Source organism: Pungitius pungitius, chromosome 3, assembly GCF_949316345.1.
Source record: "Pungitius pungitius chromosome 3, fPunPun2.1, whole genome shotgun sequence".
Taxonomy (NCBI): domain Eukaryota; kingdom Metazoa; phylum Chordata; class Actinopteri; order Perciformes; family Gasterosteidae; genus Pungitius; species Pungitius pungitius.
In genome coordinates, this window is record NC_084902.1 from 10,787,659 (window position 1) to 10,806,521 (window position 18,863).

The 18,863-nt window shown below is 40.5% G+C and overlaps 3 protein-coding genes and 1 long non-coding RNA gene across 4 annotated transcripts in view; 3 read left to right on the top strand and 1 right to left on the bottom strand.

Moving 5' to 3' along the window:
• The window catches only part of LOC134127038 (uncharacterized), a 90,278-nt gene that overhangs the window by 32,563 nt on the left and 38,852 nt on the right, over positions 1-18,863 (bottom strand). The gene's annotated exons all lie outside the window — the stretch shown is intronic.
• On the top strand, positions 998-4,242 carry LOC119227365 (extracellular calcium-sensing receptor-like). The gene is made up of 6 exons (XM_037486142.2): positions 998-1,113; positions 1,244-1,529; positions 1,622-2,446; positions 2,538-2,759; positions 2,884-3,007; positions 3,150-4,242. Exons 1-6 carry the CDS (start codon positions 1,025-1,027, stop codon positions 4,067-4,069), a joined length of 2,466 nt encoding a protein of 821 aa, XP_037342039.2. The 5' UTR covers positions 998-1,024; the 3' UTR covers positions 4,070-4,242.
• LOC134127037 (extracellular calcium-sensing receptor-like) lies at positions 8,324-11,552 on the top strand. Its single transcript, XM_062561634.1, has 6 exons — positions 8,324-8,439; positions 8,570-8,855; positions 8,948-9,772; positions 9,864-10,085; positions 10,210-10,333; positions 10,476-11,552. Exons 1-6 carry the CDS (start codon positions 8,351-8,353, stop codon positions 11,393-11,395), a joined length of 2,466 nt encoding a protein of 821 aa, XP_062417618.1. The 5' UTR covers positions 8,324-8,350; the 3' UTR covers positions 11,396-11,552.
• On the top strand, positions 15,655-18,738 carry LOC119227299 (extracellular calcium-sensing receptor-like). Its single transcript, XM_037486015.2, has 6 exons — positions 15,655-15,773; positions 15,904-16,189; positions 16,281-17,105; positions 17,205-17,426; positions 17,554-17,677; positions 17,819-18,738. The coding sequence occupies exons 1-6, from the start codon at positions 15,685-15,687 to the stop codon at positions 18,736-18,738; spliced, it is 2,466 nt and encodes an 821-aa protein (XP_037341912.2). The 5' UTR covers positions 15,655-15,684.

Consider the following 18,863-nt stretch of genomic DNA (forward strand, 5'->3'; position numbering starts at 1 on the left):
GGTGTCGTGGCAGGAAGGAGGACTCAGGTGCGGAGTTCGCACCAATAAAAAAAGACTTTAATAGTCAGAAGTTCAAAAATCCAGAACTTCTAAGAATCCAGAAAGCCAAAGGGGGGAAATACATAGACGAGACGGGGACCAGGAATTAACAATACACAAGATTACACACTTGACATGGCATGAGAACTACAGACTACAATGAGACCCACAACATGCAACAACGCAACAAGGGGCACAAGACACCCAGGGCTTAAATACACAGGGGAGGTGCAGGTGATTGGACACTGGTGGAATCAATCATGGGCAGACAATGACAGGACAAAGCAGGAAGTGAAGTAAACCCCAGGGACACGAGAGACATGAAACTACCAAATAAAACAGGACATTAACCCAAACTGTGATGAAATTAAGTGGAAGGGAACTTTACACAGAGCAAGGGCAAAAAAATTTGTGCATATTGAAATGTTTGGTTGTAAAACCAACAAATACATTTGTTTAACATCACATTTAGTCCTTATAATAAGTGAAACCGCACTTTTCAAAGCCATCTTGGCCGTGCATTCATTTGACAAACCCTCAAATATTTAAAACCATCAAATTTCTCCCATGACCTACTCATTTTTGTCATATGGAGTTCAAGGCACACTATCAAAGTATCCCATAACTGTGGCATTTGACCACGGCGAGATTCAGTGGATCACACAAAGTGTTCTACTGTGCATCTATACATGTTAGCAAAGTGTACTTTGTGAGTATAACACAACCCCTTCCCTGATGTATTAATCCTACCCATCTGAGACAACTGTGGCCTGTGGGATATAAATTAACCTTTTATGAAGAGAGCATATCAACCTGTACAACAAAAATGTTGAAGTAAGAGTCACGTCCTCATTTCGATTCAAATATGCTTGAGCTGCAGAGAGCTATTGTCTTGTCACTCTTTGTCTTCTGCCCGCATACAGTTTCTGGCTGTGAACTGCTCAAGAAGTTTGACACGCCTAGTTTATTCAAGCAGGGAGACGTAATGATAGGAGGGATTTTCCCGGTTTTCAACAAAGACATAAGTAGCATTTCTACGTTCGAGAGAGAGGCGCCAAGTGTGAAGTGTGCAGGGTAAGTTTTAACATGTCTGCCTTACTTTATTCATGCTCCTCATCTTACAACTTGCCATTGCACGTTCATGTACTGCACATCTGAAGCTCTGTCATTTTACAACCTATTCCAATCCCCAAAAACTTTACAGATTTTACCCGCGTGCTTTTCGATGGACCCAAGTAATGATTTTTGCAATTGAAGAAATCAACAATGATCCTTTATTCTTGCCAAATATTTCCCTTGGCTATAGGATCCTTAACTCTTGTTCATCACCCACAAATACTCTACGTGCTGCACTTATGCTGGTTAGTGGACCAGAGAAGAAAGAATTCAATTTCACTTGTCCTCCACCGATATCTGCCCTCGTGGCAGAATCAGGATCGTCTCAGTCTTTAGCAGTGGCTGGAACTGTTGGACCATTTCAAGTGCCACTAGTAAGAGATTCAATTAGATGTTTGACTGCATTATTGTTTACCATAATTGATTCTTATGTAGAATGTGACACTTTTTCATGTTCTTCTCATAGGTTAGTTATTTCTCAACATGTGCCTGTCTGAGTAACCGAGCAAAATATCCAACATTTTTTCGGACAATCCCCAGTGACTATTTCCAGGCGAAAGCTCTGGCAGCACTTGTAAAACATTTTGGCTGGCAGTGGATCGGGGTTATACAGTCAGACAATGACTACGGGCGAGGTGGGATTCAGGCTTTTACTGAGGAGGTTAAGAACCTTGGGGTTTGTATAGCCTTTGTCGGGACAGTTTTACGAACATATATGATGGATAAAATTCTGGATGTTGTGGAAATGATCAAGCTGTCAACTGTCAAAGTCATTCTTGCTTTTACTCCAGAGGGGGACTTTTACCCTTTGATGAAGGAGGTTGTGAAACAAAACATTACAGGAATTCAGTGGATTGCCAGCGAGGCCTGGATAACAGCAGTTCGACTCTCAACACCCGACATGTATCAAGCTTTTGGGGGAGCCCTAGGATTTGGGTTGCAGAAGACGGCTATTCCAAATCTAGAACCGTTTCTAAGAGGCATTAGCCCTTATAATGATCCAAGTGCAGCCTTTGTGAGGGTCTTCTGGGAAATTATGGTCGGTTGTTATCCTCTCTTACCTGGGGACCAAGCAGGGACTGAGGCGACAAAGGAAAAATGCACAGGAAATGAGACATTTTTGAATCCTCAGGATGATTTCTTCAATGTCACACAACTCAGAGTGTCCTACAATGTGCATAAAGCCGTTTATGCCATTGCACATGCCCTACATCAGCTGTTATTCTGTCAACCAGTCGGAGAAATTACAGTGAGGCCATGTCTGAATATATCAAACATTCAGCCTAAACAGGTGAGAAAAAATGCAAGTTTAACTGCTTTTTATAGTTATCTTGTCAACATGAAAATTGGATATATAATGAATCATATCCTCCTTTTCTCAGGTCACTGATCACTTAAAAAGGGTGAATTTTAAGAATCCGTTTGGGGATAATGTGTTTTTTGATGTCAACGGTGACCCCCCTGCCTTTTATGATATTATTAACTGGCAACTTATAGATGGGCAGGTGCAGCATGTCACAGTGGGTAATTTTGCCTCTGCCGCTGACGAAACTTATAAGCTCAGGATACAAAAGGAAAAAATAGTGTGGAATACAGGAAAAACGGTAACAAAAAAGGCTTTTTCATTAAATAACTATCATTTTTGCTGCAATATAAAATCAGTAGATCAGAAAAGAAAAAAAAATATATATATAGATATATAAATGTATTTTAAACTTTTTTTGTCAGGTGCCGACATCGATGTGCTCTAATGTGTGTCCAGTAGGAACCAGACGAGCTCAACAAAAGGGAAAACCCATTTGTTGTTTTGACTGTATCCCATGTGCTGATGGAACTATAGCCAACTCAACAGGTATCAAAAGCACGATTGACAAAAGTTAAAAACAAACACAATCAAATAACATAGCATGTACTCTGTTTTTACATATATTTTATACACAGAACACGTCCATGTCATTTTCCCTGCACCAATTTCTTCTGTTCGTATTTAACAGGTGCAGCAGACTGCACACCCTGTCCACGGGAATACTGGTCCAATGTGGTCAGAGATGAGTGCATTCCAAAAACAATTGAGTTCCTGACATATCACGAGTCGATGGGAATAGCTATAACAGTATTGTCCCTGCTAGGGGCATCCCTGTCGCTGGCAACAATGATCATCTTTATCTATTACAAAGAGACTCCTGTGATAAAGGCCAGCAACTCTGAGCTGAGCTGTTTCCTTTTGCTTTCTCTCTTTTTGTGTTTTCTTTGTCCCCTCACATTCATTGGCAGACCCACAGTGTATACGTGCATGCTGCGCCACACTGCGTTTGGTGTGACATTTGCACTTTGTATTTCCTGTGTGTTAGGAAAAACTATTGTTGTTGTTACAGCTTTCAAAGCCACATATCGTGGCAACACATTTGCTGGAAAGTTTGGCCCTGCTCAGCAAAGGATCATAGTTTGCTTCTGTACATTGATTCAGATAGTGATATGTGTGTTGTGGCTGAAGTTAAATCCACCTTTCCCAGACATGGTTTTCAGACAGAGCAATAAGAAGATTCTTCTAGGATGTAATACAGGCTCTGAGGCTGCTTTTTATGCAGTGCTGGGGTACATAGGGATCCTTGCATTAATGTGTTTAGCCCTGGCATTCCTAGCAAGAAAGTTGCCTGATAACTTTAATGAAGCAAAACTAATCACGTTCAGCATGCTGATATTCTGTGCTGTCTGGATCACCTTTATCCCAGCATATGTCAGCTCTCCTGGAAAGTTCACTGTTGCTGTGGAAATATTTGCAATTTTGTCTTCAACATTTGGCTTATTTACTTGCATTTTTGCACCTAAATGTTACATAATATTGTTCAAGCCAGAGAAAAATACCAAAAAACATGTCAAGGGCAAAAATCTTTCAGAAAAAAGGATTTCTTAATGTTACTTCATTTAATGTGATGTTATGTGCTGATCAATTAGTCTAATATTTCATATATTTCCTGCATAATATGCAGGTGTGACAACCCTGGCTGCCTTCCCTGCATGTGTGGAGGGGGCGTGGCAGAGGGACGTCAGGGCCATGGATTCACCTGAGGAAATCCGTGGCACTGGCAGCACATGGGCCCTCTGTGCCAGGGCCTTCTTTTGAAAGCCCTCATGTGTCCAGGTGGTTCATTCCTGAGACGTTAGTTTGTGTTTAGTTAATGGTTATGGTTTGTTACTACATAATGCAACATTGCATAAATACTTTCCATACATGCACTCACCTATACAGCTGAAGTTACCGATACCACTGTTTAAGTCTAGTATATTTCATTGAAGGAAGTAAATATTTGATTAATAAATGTATATGCCATGTGTTTTTGGTTGAAAAATTATTCATTTATGTGAAATATCATGTGAAAATGTAACATTTTAGATTTGATTTTAATTCCTGTGAAGTTTCAAAGTGGAACTGTTAATTACAGAATAAAAATTGCTCATATTTGGGTAAAATGAATAAAATGTAATATTTTGAACTTTAAAAAGAACTTCAGTGTTCTCAGCCAAACGGGAGCATCAGGTATTTCTCTCACAGGAGCAACCTTAGTGCTGATCCACAGCCTGGCACTGACACTGTAGCAGAGGGCCATGAAGATCCTGCTGCAGTACATTCCTCTTCTGAACGTGCATGTCCTTCAACAGGCTTCATTTTTTGGATGACGTTTCCAATTGACATATTGATGCACATATTGCTCATATTGATTGATGTTGATTCTGTATGCACTTTTAAATAATCACAAATAAAGCACAGTAAATAAATAGTTTGTAAATAGTGTGTTTATTTTGCTCACTCACATTGTAATAAGGTGGCATAAAAAGCTGTAGTATAAAATGATTTTGGAACATTTTGTTTGTTTGACTAAATAATAGAAAAACAACACATATCACAGTTTGTGGGATTTACGCGGGATTTACGCGGGTTGCCACCGAGCTAAAAGCTCAAATGTAAACTAACGGTCCCGCAAAAGCTAACTTGTTCCTTTGAGTGCGCAGTGATATGGAACGCTCTGGTCAATGTGAACAGCAACTGTACATTATTGCTGAATACGCTGGATTTCATCTGCCAGTGTGATAAACAGTAGTACGACATTCAATCCCGCGACAAGAGACACACATTAAATACACTGTGAAGGTGCAGGTGAAAACAATCAGGGACACGGCAGACAATCGCAGGGGGTAACACGACGGGGCAGGAACTGAAGCTAAACCAGGGACACAAGAGGCAGGAAACTACAAATTAAAACAAGACAAAAACCTACTCTGTGACAGCTTCACTATCAAAGTAAAACTTTCCACAAATACTGTGCACACAATGGGCTAGGTCTTAGATGAGTGTTTTGTCTAGTATCCATATTTTATAGGGATGGATACCCTGTAAGTGATTTTTTTCAGGCAAATATGAAAAATAAAAAATAGTTTCTGTGCGCCTTCTTCATTTATTGCTTAACCATTAACATATACAGTACACTGATATTTACATATCAGAACACAGTTACAGGTGTTCCCTTTATCCTGACAGCAAAACAAAAAAAAATCCAGGTAGGCAGAGTAGCTGCAGAGAAAGGGCTCATTTTATCATGGGTATGCTGTTTTTGGAGCAGAGGTCAATAAACAACACAGTGAAGAAGAGTAAATCAGGCGCGACTGCTGACATCCAATCAGTGTCACTTTGACAATAATAAGAGCACTGCCAGTGGGTGCAAGTGCAATGGGTGAGTTTGATTGAAGTATCTAACTGACCAGTTTTCCATTGAATTGTGTCTGATTTTATGCAACTTTTGCTTCAAATGGTTTTTCATTCACCAGATTTGAGTATAGAGTGATTTTTGCCCTGACAAAAAACACATTATATAAAGTGATGGCTTGAACTAATTGCACTTTATTCCAAGTTGGACTTTTATTTTAGAAAGTCATGGTATTCTTTTATTTAAAGAATGTGTGATTTTCTAATATTTTACTTAATCATTTTCCAAAACAATTTAGTTTGGTATCATTAAAAAATGATGAATAGAAATATGCAGAGGTGTGGACTCGAGTCATGTGACTTGGACTCGAGTCAGACTCGAGTCATGAATTTGATGACTTGAGACTCGACTCGACGAAACGTACAAAGACTTGCAACTCGACTTGGACTTGAACACCGATGACTCGTGACTTGACTTGGATAGAGCCTTTTGACTCGAGAAGACTTGCTACTTCCCATGAAAACTGGGGGAAAACATTTTCACACCACCGCGCCGCTCTGTTTATCTGCATCTGTCGAAAAATGTGCGCCACCTGTATGCAGAGAGCGCGCGCTGCCTTCACGACATCCAATCACTGCAGTCCATTTGACCGTATCAACGAGACAGCTCGTTCATGGTTACAAAAATCGGGATTTTTGAACCCGGATTCAGACTCCGATGGAAATCCTCGCCAACATTATGCCAACGTCCGTTTTAAAGTAGTGTAATGAGCTGAGTTAAAGTTATTAGTTAATCAGTTATGCAGATGTTGCATGTGTTCACGTTATGCGCTGTTACCAGCTGTAGTTACGCGAGACAACCCGAGTTTTGGGGGGCCGTGTATGCGGAAGTGTTCGTTCGGCGTGGTGACGGCCAACAGTGACCGAAGTTGAGTTGTTTTATATAAATAAATGCAGCGGAGTTGCAAGCCAGTCATCGCCTCCTTATTTACGCTGCAGCATTGGGGTGAGCGTTACAGTACTATAACACAGTCACAGTCGATCCACCATTACCCTTCCCTTCGTCGTCTAGGTCTGTGAGGCAGCGCACCATCACCCAGGGTTCCCCGTCCCCACTATAATAAAAGGACTCGAAATGACTCGAAACTCAAATGGTACGACTTGTGACTCGACTTGAGACTTGTTGGTTTTGACTTGTGACTCGACTTGGGACTTGCTTCGTCTTTGACTCGACTTGACTCGGGACTCGAGGGCAATGACTTGAGACTTGCTTGTGACTTGCCTAGCAGTGACTTGTTCCCACCTCTGGAAATATGCTTTATAGTACACAACAATCTATTTGAATTAATAACTTGGAAGTTTAGCAACTGAACGTATCTATTTTCCACTGAAATTTCTATAGCTGTATTTGCAGTCTTTTTCTATCATAGAAACACAGTTATTGTTCGTAAATTTGTCAGAACGACTAGGGTGTCGTGGCAGGAAGGAGGACTCAGGTGCGGAGTTCGCACCAATAAAAAAAGACTTTAATAGTCAGAAGTTCAAAAATCCAGAACTTCTAAGAATCCAGAAAGCCAAAGGGGGGAAATACATAGACGAGACGGGGACCAGGAATTAACAATACACAAGATTACACACTTGACATGGCATGAGAACTACAGACTACAATGAGACCCACAACATGCAACAACGCAACAAGGGGCACAAGACACCCAGGGCTTAAATACACAGGGGAGGTGCAGGTGATTGGACACTGGTGGAATCAATCATGGGCAGACAATGACAGGACAAAGCAGGAAGTGAAGTAAACCCCAGGGACACGAGAGACATGAAACTACCAAATAAAACAGGACATTAACCCAAACTGTGATGAAATTAAGTGGAAGGGAACTTTACACAGAGCAAGGGCAAAAAAATTTGTGCATATTGAAATGTTTGGTTGTAAAACCAACAAATACATTTGTTTAACATCACATTTAGTCCTTATAATAAGTGAAACCGCACTTTTCAAAGCCATCTTGGCCGTGCATTCATTTGACAAACCCTCAAATATTTAAAACCATCAAATTTCTCCCATGACCTACTCATTTTTGTCATATGGAGTTCAAGGCACACTATCAAAGTATCCCATAACTGTGGCATTTGACCACGGCGAGATTCAGTGGATCACACAAAGTGTTCTACTGTGCATCTATACATGTTAGCAAAGTGTACTTTGTGAGTATAACACAACCCCTTCCCTGATGTATTAATCCTACCCATCTGAGACAACTGTGGCCTGTGGGATATAAATTAACCTTTTATGAAGAGAGCATATCAACCTGTACAACAAAAATGTTGAAGTAAGAGTCACGTCCTCATTTCGATTCAAATATGCTTGAGCTGCAGAGAGCTATTGTCTTGTCACTCTTTGTCTTCTGCCCGCATACAGTTTCTGGCTGTGAACTGCTCAAGAAGTTTGACACGCCTAGTTTATTCAAGCAGGGAGACGTAATGATAGGAGGGATTTTCCCGGTTTTCAACAAAGACATAAGTAGCATTTCTACGTTCGAGAGAGAGGCGCCAAGTGTGAAGTGTGCAGGGTAAGTTTTAACATGTCTGCCTTACTTTATTCATGCTCCTCATCTTACAACTTGCCATTGCACGTTCATGTACTGCACATCTGAAGCTCTGTCATTTTACAACCTATTCCAATCCCCAAAAACTTTACAGATTTTACCCGCGTGCTTTTCGATGGACCCAAGTAATGATTTTTGCAATTGAAGAAATCAACAATGATCCTTTATTCTTGCCAAATATTTCCCTTGGCTATAGGATCCTTAACTCTTGTTCATCACCCACAAATACTCTACGTGCTGCACTTATGCTGGTTAGTGGACCAGAGAAGAAAGAATTCAATTTCACTTGTCCTCCACCGATATCTGCCCTCGTGGCAGAATCAGGATCGTCTCAGTCTTTAGCAGTGGCTGGAACTGTTGGACCATTTCAAGTGCCACTAGTAAGAGATTCAATTAGATGTTTGACTGCATTATTGTTTACCATAATTGATTCTTATGTAGAATGTGACACTTTTTCATGTTCTTCTCATAGGTTAGTTATTTCTCAACATGTGCCTGTCTGAGTAACCGAGCAAAATATCCAACATTTTTTCGGACAATCCCCAGTGACTATTTCCAGGCGAAAGCTCTGGCAGCACTTGTAAAACATTTTGGCTGGCAGTGGATCGGGGTTATACAGTCAGACAATGACTACGGGCGAGGTGGGATTCAGGCTTTTACTGAGGAGGTTAAGAACCTTGGGGTTTGTATAGCCTTTGTCGGGACAGTTTTACGAACATATATGATGGATAAAATTCTGGATGTTGTGGAAATGATCAAGCTGTCAACTGTCAAAGTCATTCTTGCTTTTACTCCAGAGGGGGACTTTTACCCTTTGATGAAGGAGGTTGTGAAACAAAACATTACAGGAATTCAGTGGATTGCCAGCGAGGCCTGGATAACAGCAGTTCGACTCTCAACACCCGACATGTATCAAGCTTTTGGGGGAGCCCTAGGATTTGGGTTGCAGAAGACGGCTATTCCAAATCTAGAACCGTTTCTAAGAGGCATTAGCCCTTATAATGATCCAAGTGCAGCCTTTGTGAGGGACTTCTGGGAAATTATGGTCGGTTGTTATCCTCTCTTACCTGGGGACCAAGCAGGGACTGAGGCGACAAAGGAAAAATGCACAGGAAATGAGACATTTTTGAATCCTCAGGATGATTTCTTCAATGTCACACAACTCAGAGTGTCCTACAATGTGCATAAAGCCGTTTATGCCATTGCACATGCCCTACATCAGCTGTTATTCTGTCAACCAGTCGGAGAAATTACAGTGAGGCCATGTCTGAATATATCAAACATTCAGCCTAAACAGGTGAGAAAAAATGCAAGTTTAACTGCTTTTTATAGTTATCTTGTCAACATGAAAATTGGATATATAATGAATCATATCCTCCTTTTCTCAGGTCACTGATCACTTAAAAAGGGTGAATTTTAAGAATCCGTTTGGGGATAATGTGTTTTTTGATGTCAACGGTGACCCCCCTGCCTTTTATGATATTATTAACTGGCAACTTATAGATGGGCAGGTGCAGCATGTCACAGTGGGTAATTTTGCCTCTGCCGCTGACGAAACTTATAAGCTCAGGATACAAAAGGAAAAAATAGTGTGGAATACAGGAAAAACGGTAACAAAAAAGGCTTTTTCATTAAATAACTATCATTTTTGCTGCAATATAAAATCAGTAGATCAGAAAAGAAAAAAAAATATATATATAGATATATAAATGTATTTTAAACTTTTTTTGTCAGGTGCCGACATCGATGTGCTCTAATGTGTGTCCAGTAGGAACCAGACGAGCTCAACAAAAGGGAAAACCCATTTGTTGTTTTGACTGTATCCCATGTGCTGATGGAACTATAGCCAACTCAACAGGTATCAAAAGCACGATTGACAAAAGTTAAAAACAAACACAATCAAATAACATAGCATGTACTCTGTTTTTACATATATTTTATACACAGAACACGTCCATGTCATTTTCCCTGCACCAATTTCTTCTGTTCGTATTTAACAGGTGCAGCAGACTGCACACCCTGTCCACGGGAATACTGGTCCAATGTGGTCAGAGATGAGTGCATTCCAAAAACAATTGAGTTCCTGACATATCACGAGTCGATGGGAATAGCTATAACAGTATTGTCCCTGCTAGGGGCATCCCTGTCGCTGGCAACAATGATCATCTTTATCTATTACAAAGAGACTCCTGTGATAAAGGCCAGCAACTCTGAGCTGAGCTGTTTCCTTTTGCTTTCTCTCTTTTTGTGTTTTCTTTGTCCCCTCACATTCATTGGCAGACCCACAGTGTATACGTGCATGCTGCGCCACACTGCGTTTGGTGTGACATTTGCACTTTGTATTTCCTGTGTGTTAGGAAAAACTATTGTTGTTGTTACAGCTTTCAAAGCCACATATCGTGGCAACACATTTGCTGGAAAGTTTGGCCCTGCTCAGCAAAGGATCATAGTTTGCTTCTGTACATTGATTCAGATAGTGATATGTGTGTTGTGGCTGAAGTTAAATCCACCTTTCCCAGACATGGTTTTCAGACAGAGCAATAAGAAGATTCTTCTAGGATGTAATACAGGCTCTGAGGCTGCTTTTTATGCAGTGCTGGGGTACATAGGGATCCTTGCATTAATGTGTTTAGCCCTGGCATTCCTAGCAAGAAAGTTGCCTGATAACTTTAATGAAGCAAAACTAATCACGTTCAGCATGCTGATATTCTGTGCTGTCTGGATCACCTTTATCCCAGCATATGTCAGCTCTCCTGGAAAGTTCACTGTTGCTGTGGAAATATTTGCAATTTTGTCTTCAACATTTGGCTTATTTACTTGCATTTTTGCACCTAAATGTTACATAATATTGTTCAAGCCAGAGAAAAATACCAAAAAACATGTCAAGGGCAAAAATCTTTCAGAAAAAAGGATTTCTTAATGTTACTTCATTTAATGTGATGTTATGTGCTGATCAATTAGTCTAATATTTCATATATTTCCTGCATAATATGCAGGTGTGACAACCCTGGCTGCCTTCCCTGCATGTGTGGAGGGGGCGTGGCAGAGGGACGTCAGGGCCATGGATTCACCTGAGGAAATCCGTGGCACTGGCAGCACATGGGCCCTCTGTGCCAGGGCCTTCTTTTGAAAGCCCTCATGTGTCCAGGTGGTTCATTCCTGAGACGTTAGTTTGTGTTTAGTTAATGGTTATGGTTTGTTACTACATAATGCAACATTGCATAAATACTTTCCATACATGCACTCACCTATACAGCTGAAGTTACCGATACCACTGTTTAAGTCTAGTATATTTCATTGAAGGAAGTAAATATTTGATTAATAAATGTATATGCCATGTGTTTTTGGTTGAAAAATTATTCATTTATGTGAAATATCATGTGAAAATGTAACATTTTAGATTTGATTTTAATTCCTGTGAAGTTTCAAAGTGGAACTGTTAATTACAGAATAAAAATTGCTCATATTTGGGTAAAATGAATAAAATGTAATATTTTGAACTTTAAAAAGAACTTCAGTGTTCTCAGCCAAACGGGAGCATCAGGTATTTCTCTCACAGGAGCAACCTTAGTGCTGATCCACAGCCTGGCACTGACACTGTAGCAGAGGGCCATGAAGATCCTGCTGCAGTACATTCCTCTTCTGAACGTGCATGTCCTTCAACAGGCTTCATTTTTTGGATGACGTTTCCAATTGACATATTGATGCACATATTGCTCATATTGATTGATGTTGATTCTGTATGCACTTTTAAATAATCACAAATAAAGCACAGTAAATAAATAGTTTGTAAATAGTGTGTTTATTTTGCTCACTCACGTTGTAATAAGGTGGCATAAAAAGCTGTAGTATAAAATGATTTTGGAACATTTTGTTTGTTTGACTAAATAATAGAAAAACAACACATATCACAGTTTGTGGGATTTACGCGGGATTTACGCGGGTTGCCACCGAGCTAAAAGCTCAAATGTAAACTAACGGTCCCGCAAAAGCTAACTTGTTCCTTTGAGTGCGCAGTGATATGGAACGCTCTGGTCAATGTGAACAGCAACTGTACATTATTGCTGAATACGCTGGATTTCATCTGCCAGTGTGATAAACAGTAGTACGACATTCAATCCCGCGACAAGAGACACACATTAAATACACTGTGAAGGTGCAGGTGAAAACAATCAGGGACACGGCAGACAATCGCAGGGGGTAACACGACGGGGCAGGAACTGAAGCTAAACCAGGGACACAAGAGGCAGGAAACTACAAATTAAAACAAGACAAAAACCTACTCTGTGACAGCTTCACTATCAAAGTAAAACTTTCCACAAATACTGTGCACACAATGGGCTAGGTCTTAGATGAGTGTTTTGTCTAGTATCCATATTTTATAGGGATGGATACCCTGTAAGTGATTTTTTTCAGGCAAATATGAAAAATAAAAAATAGTTTCTGTGCGCCTTCTTCATTTATTGCTTAACCATTAACATATACAGTACACTGATATTTACATATCAGAACACAGTTACAGGTGTTCCCTTTATCCTGACAGCAAAACAAAAAAAAATCCAGGTAGGCAGAGTAGCTGCAGAGAAAGGGCTCATTTTATCATGGGTATGCTGTTTTTGGAGCAGAGGTCAATAAACAACACAGTGAAGAAGAGTAAATCAGGCGCGACTGCTGACATCCAATCAGTGTCACTTTGACAATAATAAGAGCACTGCCAGTGGGTGCAAGTGCAATGGGTGAGTTTGATTGAAGTATCTAACTGACCAGTTTTCCATTGAATTGTGTCTGATTTTATGCAACTTTTGCTTCAAATGGTTTTTCATTCACCAGATTTGAGTATAGAGTGATTTTTGCCCTGACAAAAAACACATTATATAAAGTGATGGCTTGAACTAATTGCACTTTATTCCAAGTTGGACTTTTATTTTAGAAAGTCATGGTATTCTTTTATTTAAAGAATGTGTGATTTTCTAATATTTTACTTAATCATTTTCCAAAACAATTTAGTTTGGTATCATTAAAAAATGATGAATAGAAATATGCAGAGGTGTGGACTCGAGTCATGTGACTTGGACTCGAGTCAGACTCGAGTCATGAATTTGATGACTTGAGACTCGACTCGACGAAACGTACAAAGACTTGCAACTCGACTTGGACTTGAACACCGATGACTCGTGACTTGACTTGGATAGAGCCTTTTGACTCGAGAAGACTTGCTACTTCCCATGAAAACTGGGGGAAAACATTTTCACACCACCGCGCCGCTCTGTTTATCTGCATCTGTCGAAAAATGTGCGCCACCTGTATGCAGAGAGCGCGCGCTGCCTTCACGACATCCAATCACTGCAGTCCATTTGACCGTATCAACGAGACAGCTCGTTCATGGTTACAAAAATCGGGATTTTTGAACCCGGATTCAGACTCCGATGGAAATCCTCGCCAACATTATGCCAACGTCCGTTTTAAAGTAGTGTAATGAGCTGAGTTAAAGTTATTAGTTAATCAGTTATGCAGATGTTGCATGTGTTCACGTTATGCGCTGTTACCAGCTGTAGTTACGCGAGACAACCCGAGTTTTGGGGGGCCGTGTATGCGGAAGTGTTCGTTCGGCGTGGTGACGGCCAACAGTGACCGAAGTTGAGTTGTTTTATATAAATAAATGCAGCGGAGTTGCAAGCCAGTCATCGCCTCCTTATTTACGCTGCAGCATTGGGGTGAGCGTTACAGTACTATAACACAGTCACAGTCGATCCACCATTACCCTTCCCTTCGTCGTCTAGGTCTGTGAGGCAGCGCACCATCACCCAGGGTTCCCCGTCCCCACTATAATAAAAGGACTCGAAATGACTCGAAACTCAAATGGTACGACTTGTGACTCGACTTGAGACTTGTTGGTTTTGACTTGTGACTCGACTTGGGACTTGCTTCGTCTTTGACTCGACTTGACTCGGGACTCGAGGGCAATGACTTGAGACTTGCTTGTGACTTGCCTAGCAGTGACTTGTTCCCACCTCTGGAAATATGCTTTATAGTACACAACAATCTATTTGAATTAATAACTTGGAAGTTTAGCAACTGAACGTATCTATTTTCCACTGAAATTTCTATAGCTGTATTTGCAGTCTTTTTCTATCATAGAAACACAGTTATTGTTCGTAAATTTGTCAGAACGACTAGGGTGTCGTGGCAGGAAGGAGGACTCAGGTGCGGAGTTCGCACCAATAAAAAAAGACTTTAATAGTCAGAAGTTCAAAAATCCAGAACTTCTAAGAATCCAGAAAGCCAGAAAGCCAAAGGGGGGAAATACATAGACGAGACGGGGACCAGGAATTAACAATACACAAGATTACACACTTGACATGGCATGAGGACTACAGACTACAATGAGACCCACAACATGCAACAACGCAACAAGGGGCACAAGACACCCAGGGCTTAAATACACAGGGGAGGTGCAGGTGATTGGACACTGGTGGAATCAATCATGGGCAGACAATGACAGGACAAAGCAGGAAGTGAAGTAAACCCCGAGGACACGAGAGACATGAAACTACCAAATAAAACAGGACATTAACCCAAACTGTGATGAAATTAAGTGGAAGGGAACTTTACACAGAGCAAGGGCAAAAAAAATTGTGCATATTGAAATGTTTGGTTGAAAAACAAACCAATACATTTGTTTAACATCACATTTAGTCCTTATAATAAGTGAAACCGCACTTTTCAAAGCAATCTTGGCCGTGCATTCATTTGACAAACCCCCAAAGATTTAAAACCACCAAATTTCTCCCATGACCTACTGATTTTTGTCATTTGAAGTTCAAGGCACACTATCAAAGTATCCCATAACTGTGGCATTTGACCACGGCGAGATTCAGTGGATCACACAAAGTGTTCTACTGTGTATCTATACATGTTAGCAAAGTGTACTTTGTGAGTATAACAAGACCCCTTCCCTGATGTATTAATCCTACCCATCTGAGACAACTGTGGCCTGTGGGATATAAATTAACCTTTTATGAAGAGAGCATATCAACCTGTACAACAACAATGTTGAAGTAAGAGTCGCGTCCTCATCTCCATTCAAATATGCATGAGCTGCAGAGAGCTATTGTCTTGTCACTCTTTGTCTTCTGCCCGCATACAGTTTCTGGCTGTGAACTGCTCAAGAAGTTTGACACGCCTAGTTTATTCAAGCAGGGAGACATAATGATAGGAGGGATTTTCCCGGTTTTCAACAAAGACATAAGTAGCACTTCAACGTTCGAGAGAGAGGCGCCAAGTGTGAAGTGTGCAGGGTAAGTTTTAACATGTCTGCCTTACTTTATTCATGCTCCTCATCTTACAACTTGCCATTGCACGTTCATGTACTGCACATCTGAAGCTCTGTCATTTTACAACCTATTCCAATCACCAAAAACTTTTCAGATTTGACCTGCGTGCTTTTCGATGGACCCAAGTAATGATTTTTGCAATTGAAGAAATCAACAATGATCCTTCATTCTTGCCAAACATTTCCCTTGGCTATAGGATCCTTAACTCTTGTTCATCACCCACAAATACTCTACGTGCTGCACTTACGCTGGTTAGTGGACCAGAGAAGAAAGAATTCAATTTCACTTGTCCTCCACCGATATCTGCCCTTGTGGCAGAATCAGAATCGTCTCAGTCTTTAGCAGTGGCTGGAACTGTTGGACCATTTCAATTGCCACTAGTAAGAGATTCAATTAGATGTTTGATTGCATTAGTGTTTACCATATTTGATTCTTGTGTAGAATGTGACACTTTTCATGTTCTTTTCATAGGTTAGTTTCTTCTCAACATGTGCCTGTCTGAGTAACCGAGCAAAATATCCGACTTTTTTTCGGACAATCCCCAGTGACTATTTCCAGGCGAAAGCTCTGGCAGCACTTGTAAAACATTTTGGCTGGCAGTGGATCGGGGTTATACAGTCAGACAATGACTACGGGCGAGGTGGGATTCAGGCTTTTACTGAGGAGGTTAAGAACCTTGGGGTTTGTATAGCCTTTGTCGGGACAGTTTTACGAACATATACGATGGATAAAATTCTGGATGTTGTGGAAATGATCAAGCTGTCAACTGTCAAAGTCATTCTTGCTTTTACTCCAGAGGGGGACTTTTACCCTTTGATGAAGGAGGTTGTGAAACAAAACATTACAGGAATTCAGTGGATCGCCAGCGAGGCCTGGATAACAGCAGTTCGACTCTCAACACCCGACATGTATCAAGCTTTTGGGGGAGCCCTAGGATTTGGGTTGCAGAAGACGGCTATTCCAAATCTAGAACAGTTTCTAAGAGGCATTAGCCCTTATAATGATCCAAGTGCAGCCTTTGTGAGGGACTTCTGGGAAATTATGGTCGGCTGTTATCCTCTCTTACCTGGGGACCAAGCAGGGACTGAGGCGACAAAGGAAAAATGCACAGGAAATGAGACATTATTGAATTCCCAGGATGATTTCTTCAATGTCACACAACTCAGAGTGTCCTACAATGTGCATAAAGCTGTTTATGCCATTGCACATGCCCTACATCAGCTGTTATTCTGTCAACCAGTCGGAGAAATTACAGTGAGGCCATGTCTGAATATATCAAACATTCAGCCTAAACAGGTGAGAAAAAATGCAAGTTTAACTGCTTAATGTGTTTTTATAGTTATCTTGTCAACATGAAAATTGGATATATAATGAATGATATCCTCCTTTTCTCAGGTCACTGATCACTTAAAAAGGGTGAATTTTAAGAATCAGTTTGGGGATAATGTGTTTTTTGATGTCAACGGTGACCCCCCTGCCTTTTATGATATTATTAACTGGCAACTTATAGATGGGCAGGTGCAGCATGTCACAGTGGGTAATTTTGCCTCTGCCGCTGACGAAACTTATAAGCTCAGGATACAAAAGGAAAAAATTGTGTGGAAGACAGGAGAAACGGTAAATAAAACTTTTTTCATGAAATAAGCTTATTATTTTTGCTGCAATATAAAATCAGTAGATCAGAAAAGAAAAAAGAAAAAATATATATATATATATAAATGTATTTTAAACCTTTTTTTGTCAGGTGCCGACATCGATGTGCTCTAATGTGTGTCCAGTAGGAACCAGACGAGCTCAACAAAAGGGAAAACCCATTTGTTGTTTTGACTGTATCCCATGTGCTGATGGAACTATAGCCAACTCAACAGGTACCAAAAGCATGGTTGACAAAGTTAAAAACAAACACAATCAAATAACAAAGCATGTACTCTGTTTTTACATATATTTTATACACAGAACACGTCCATGTCATTTTCCCTGCACCATTTTCTTCTGTTCGTGTTTAACAGGTGCAGCAGACTGCACACCCTGTCCTCGGGAATACTGGTCCAATGTGGTCAGAGATGAGTGCATTCCAAAAACAATTGAGTTCCTGACATATCACGAGTCGATGGGAATAGCTATAACAGTATTGTCCCTGCTAGGGGCATCCCTGTCGCTGGCAACAATGATCATCTTTATCTATTACAAAGAGACTCCTGTGGTAAAGGCCAGCAACTCTGAGCTGAGCTGTTTCCTTTTGCTTTCTCTCTTTTTGTGTTTTCTTTGTCCCCTCACATTCATTGGCAGACCCACAGTGTATACGTGCATGCTGCGCCACACTGCGTTTGGTGTGACATTTGCACTTTGTATTTCCTGTGTGTTAGGAAAAACTATTGTTGTTGTTACAGCTTTCAAAGCCACATATCGTGGCAACACATTTGCTGGAAAGTTTGGCCCTGCTCAGCAAAGGATCATAGTTTGCTCCTGTACATTGATTCAGATAGTGATATGTGTGTTGTGGCTGAAGTTAAATCCACCTTTCCCAGACATGGTTTTCAGACAGAGCAATAAGAAGATTGTTCTAGGATGTAATACAGGCTGTGAGGCTGCTTTTTATGCAGTGCTGGGGTACATAGGGATCCTTGCATTAATGTGTTTAGCCCTGGCATTCCTAGCAAGAAAGTTGCCTGATAACTTTAATGAAGCAAAACTAATCACGTTCAGCATGCTGATATTCTGTGCTGTCTGGATCACCTTTATCCCAGCATATGTCAGCTCTCCTGGAAAGTTCACTGTTGCTGTGGAAATATTTGCAATTTTGTCTTCAACATTTGGCTTATTTACTTGCATTTTTGCACCTAAATGTTACATAATATTGTTCAAGCCAGAGAAAAATACCAAAATACATGTCAAGGGCAAAAATCTTTCAGAAAAAAGGATTTCTTAATGTTACTTCATTTAATGTGATGTTATGTGCTGATCAATTAGTCTAATTAGTTGATATTGGTTAATGGTTATGGTTTGTTACTACATAATGCAACATTGGATAAATACTTTCCATTCATGCACTCA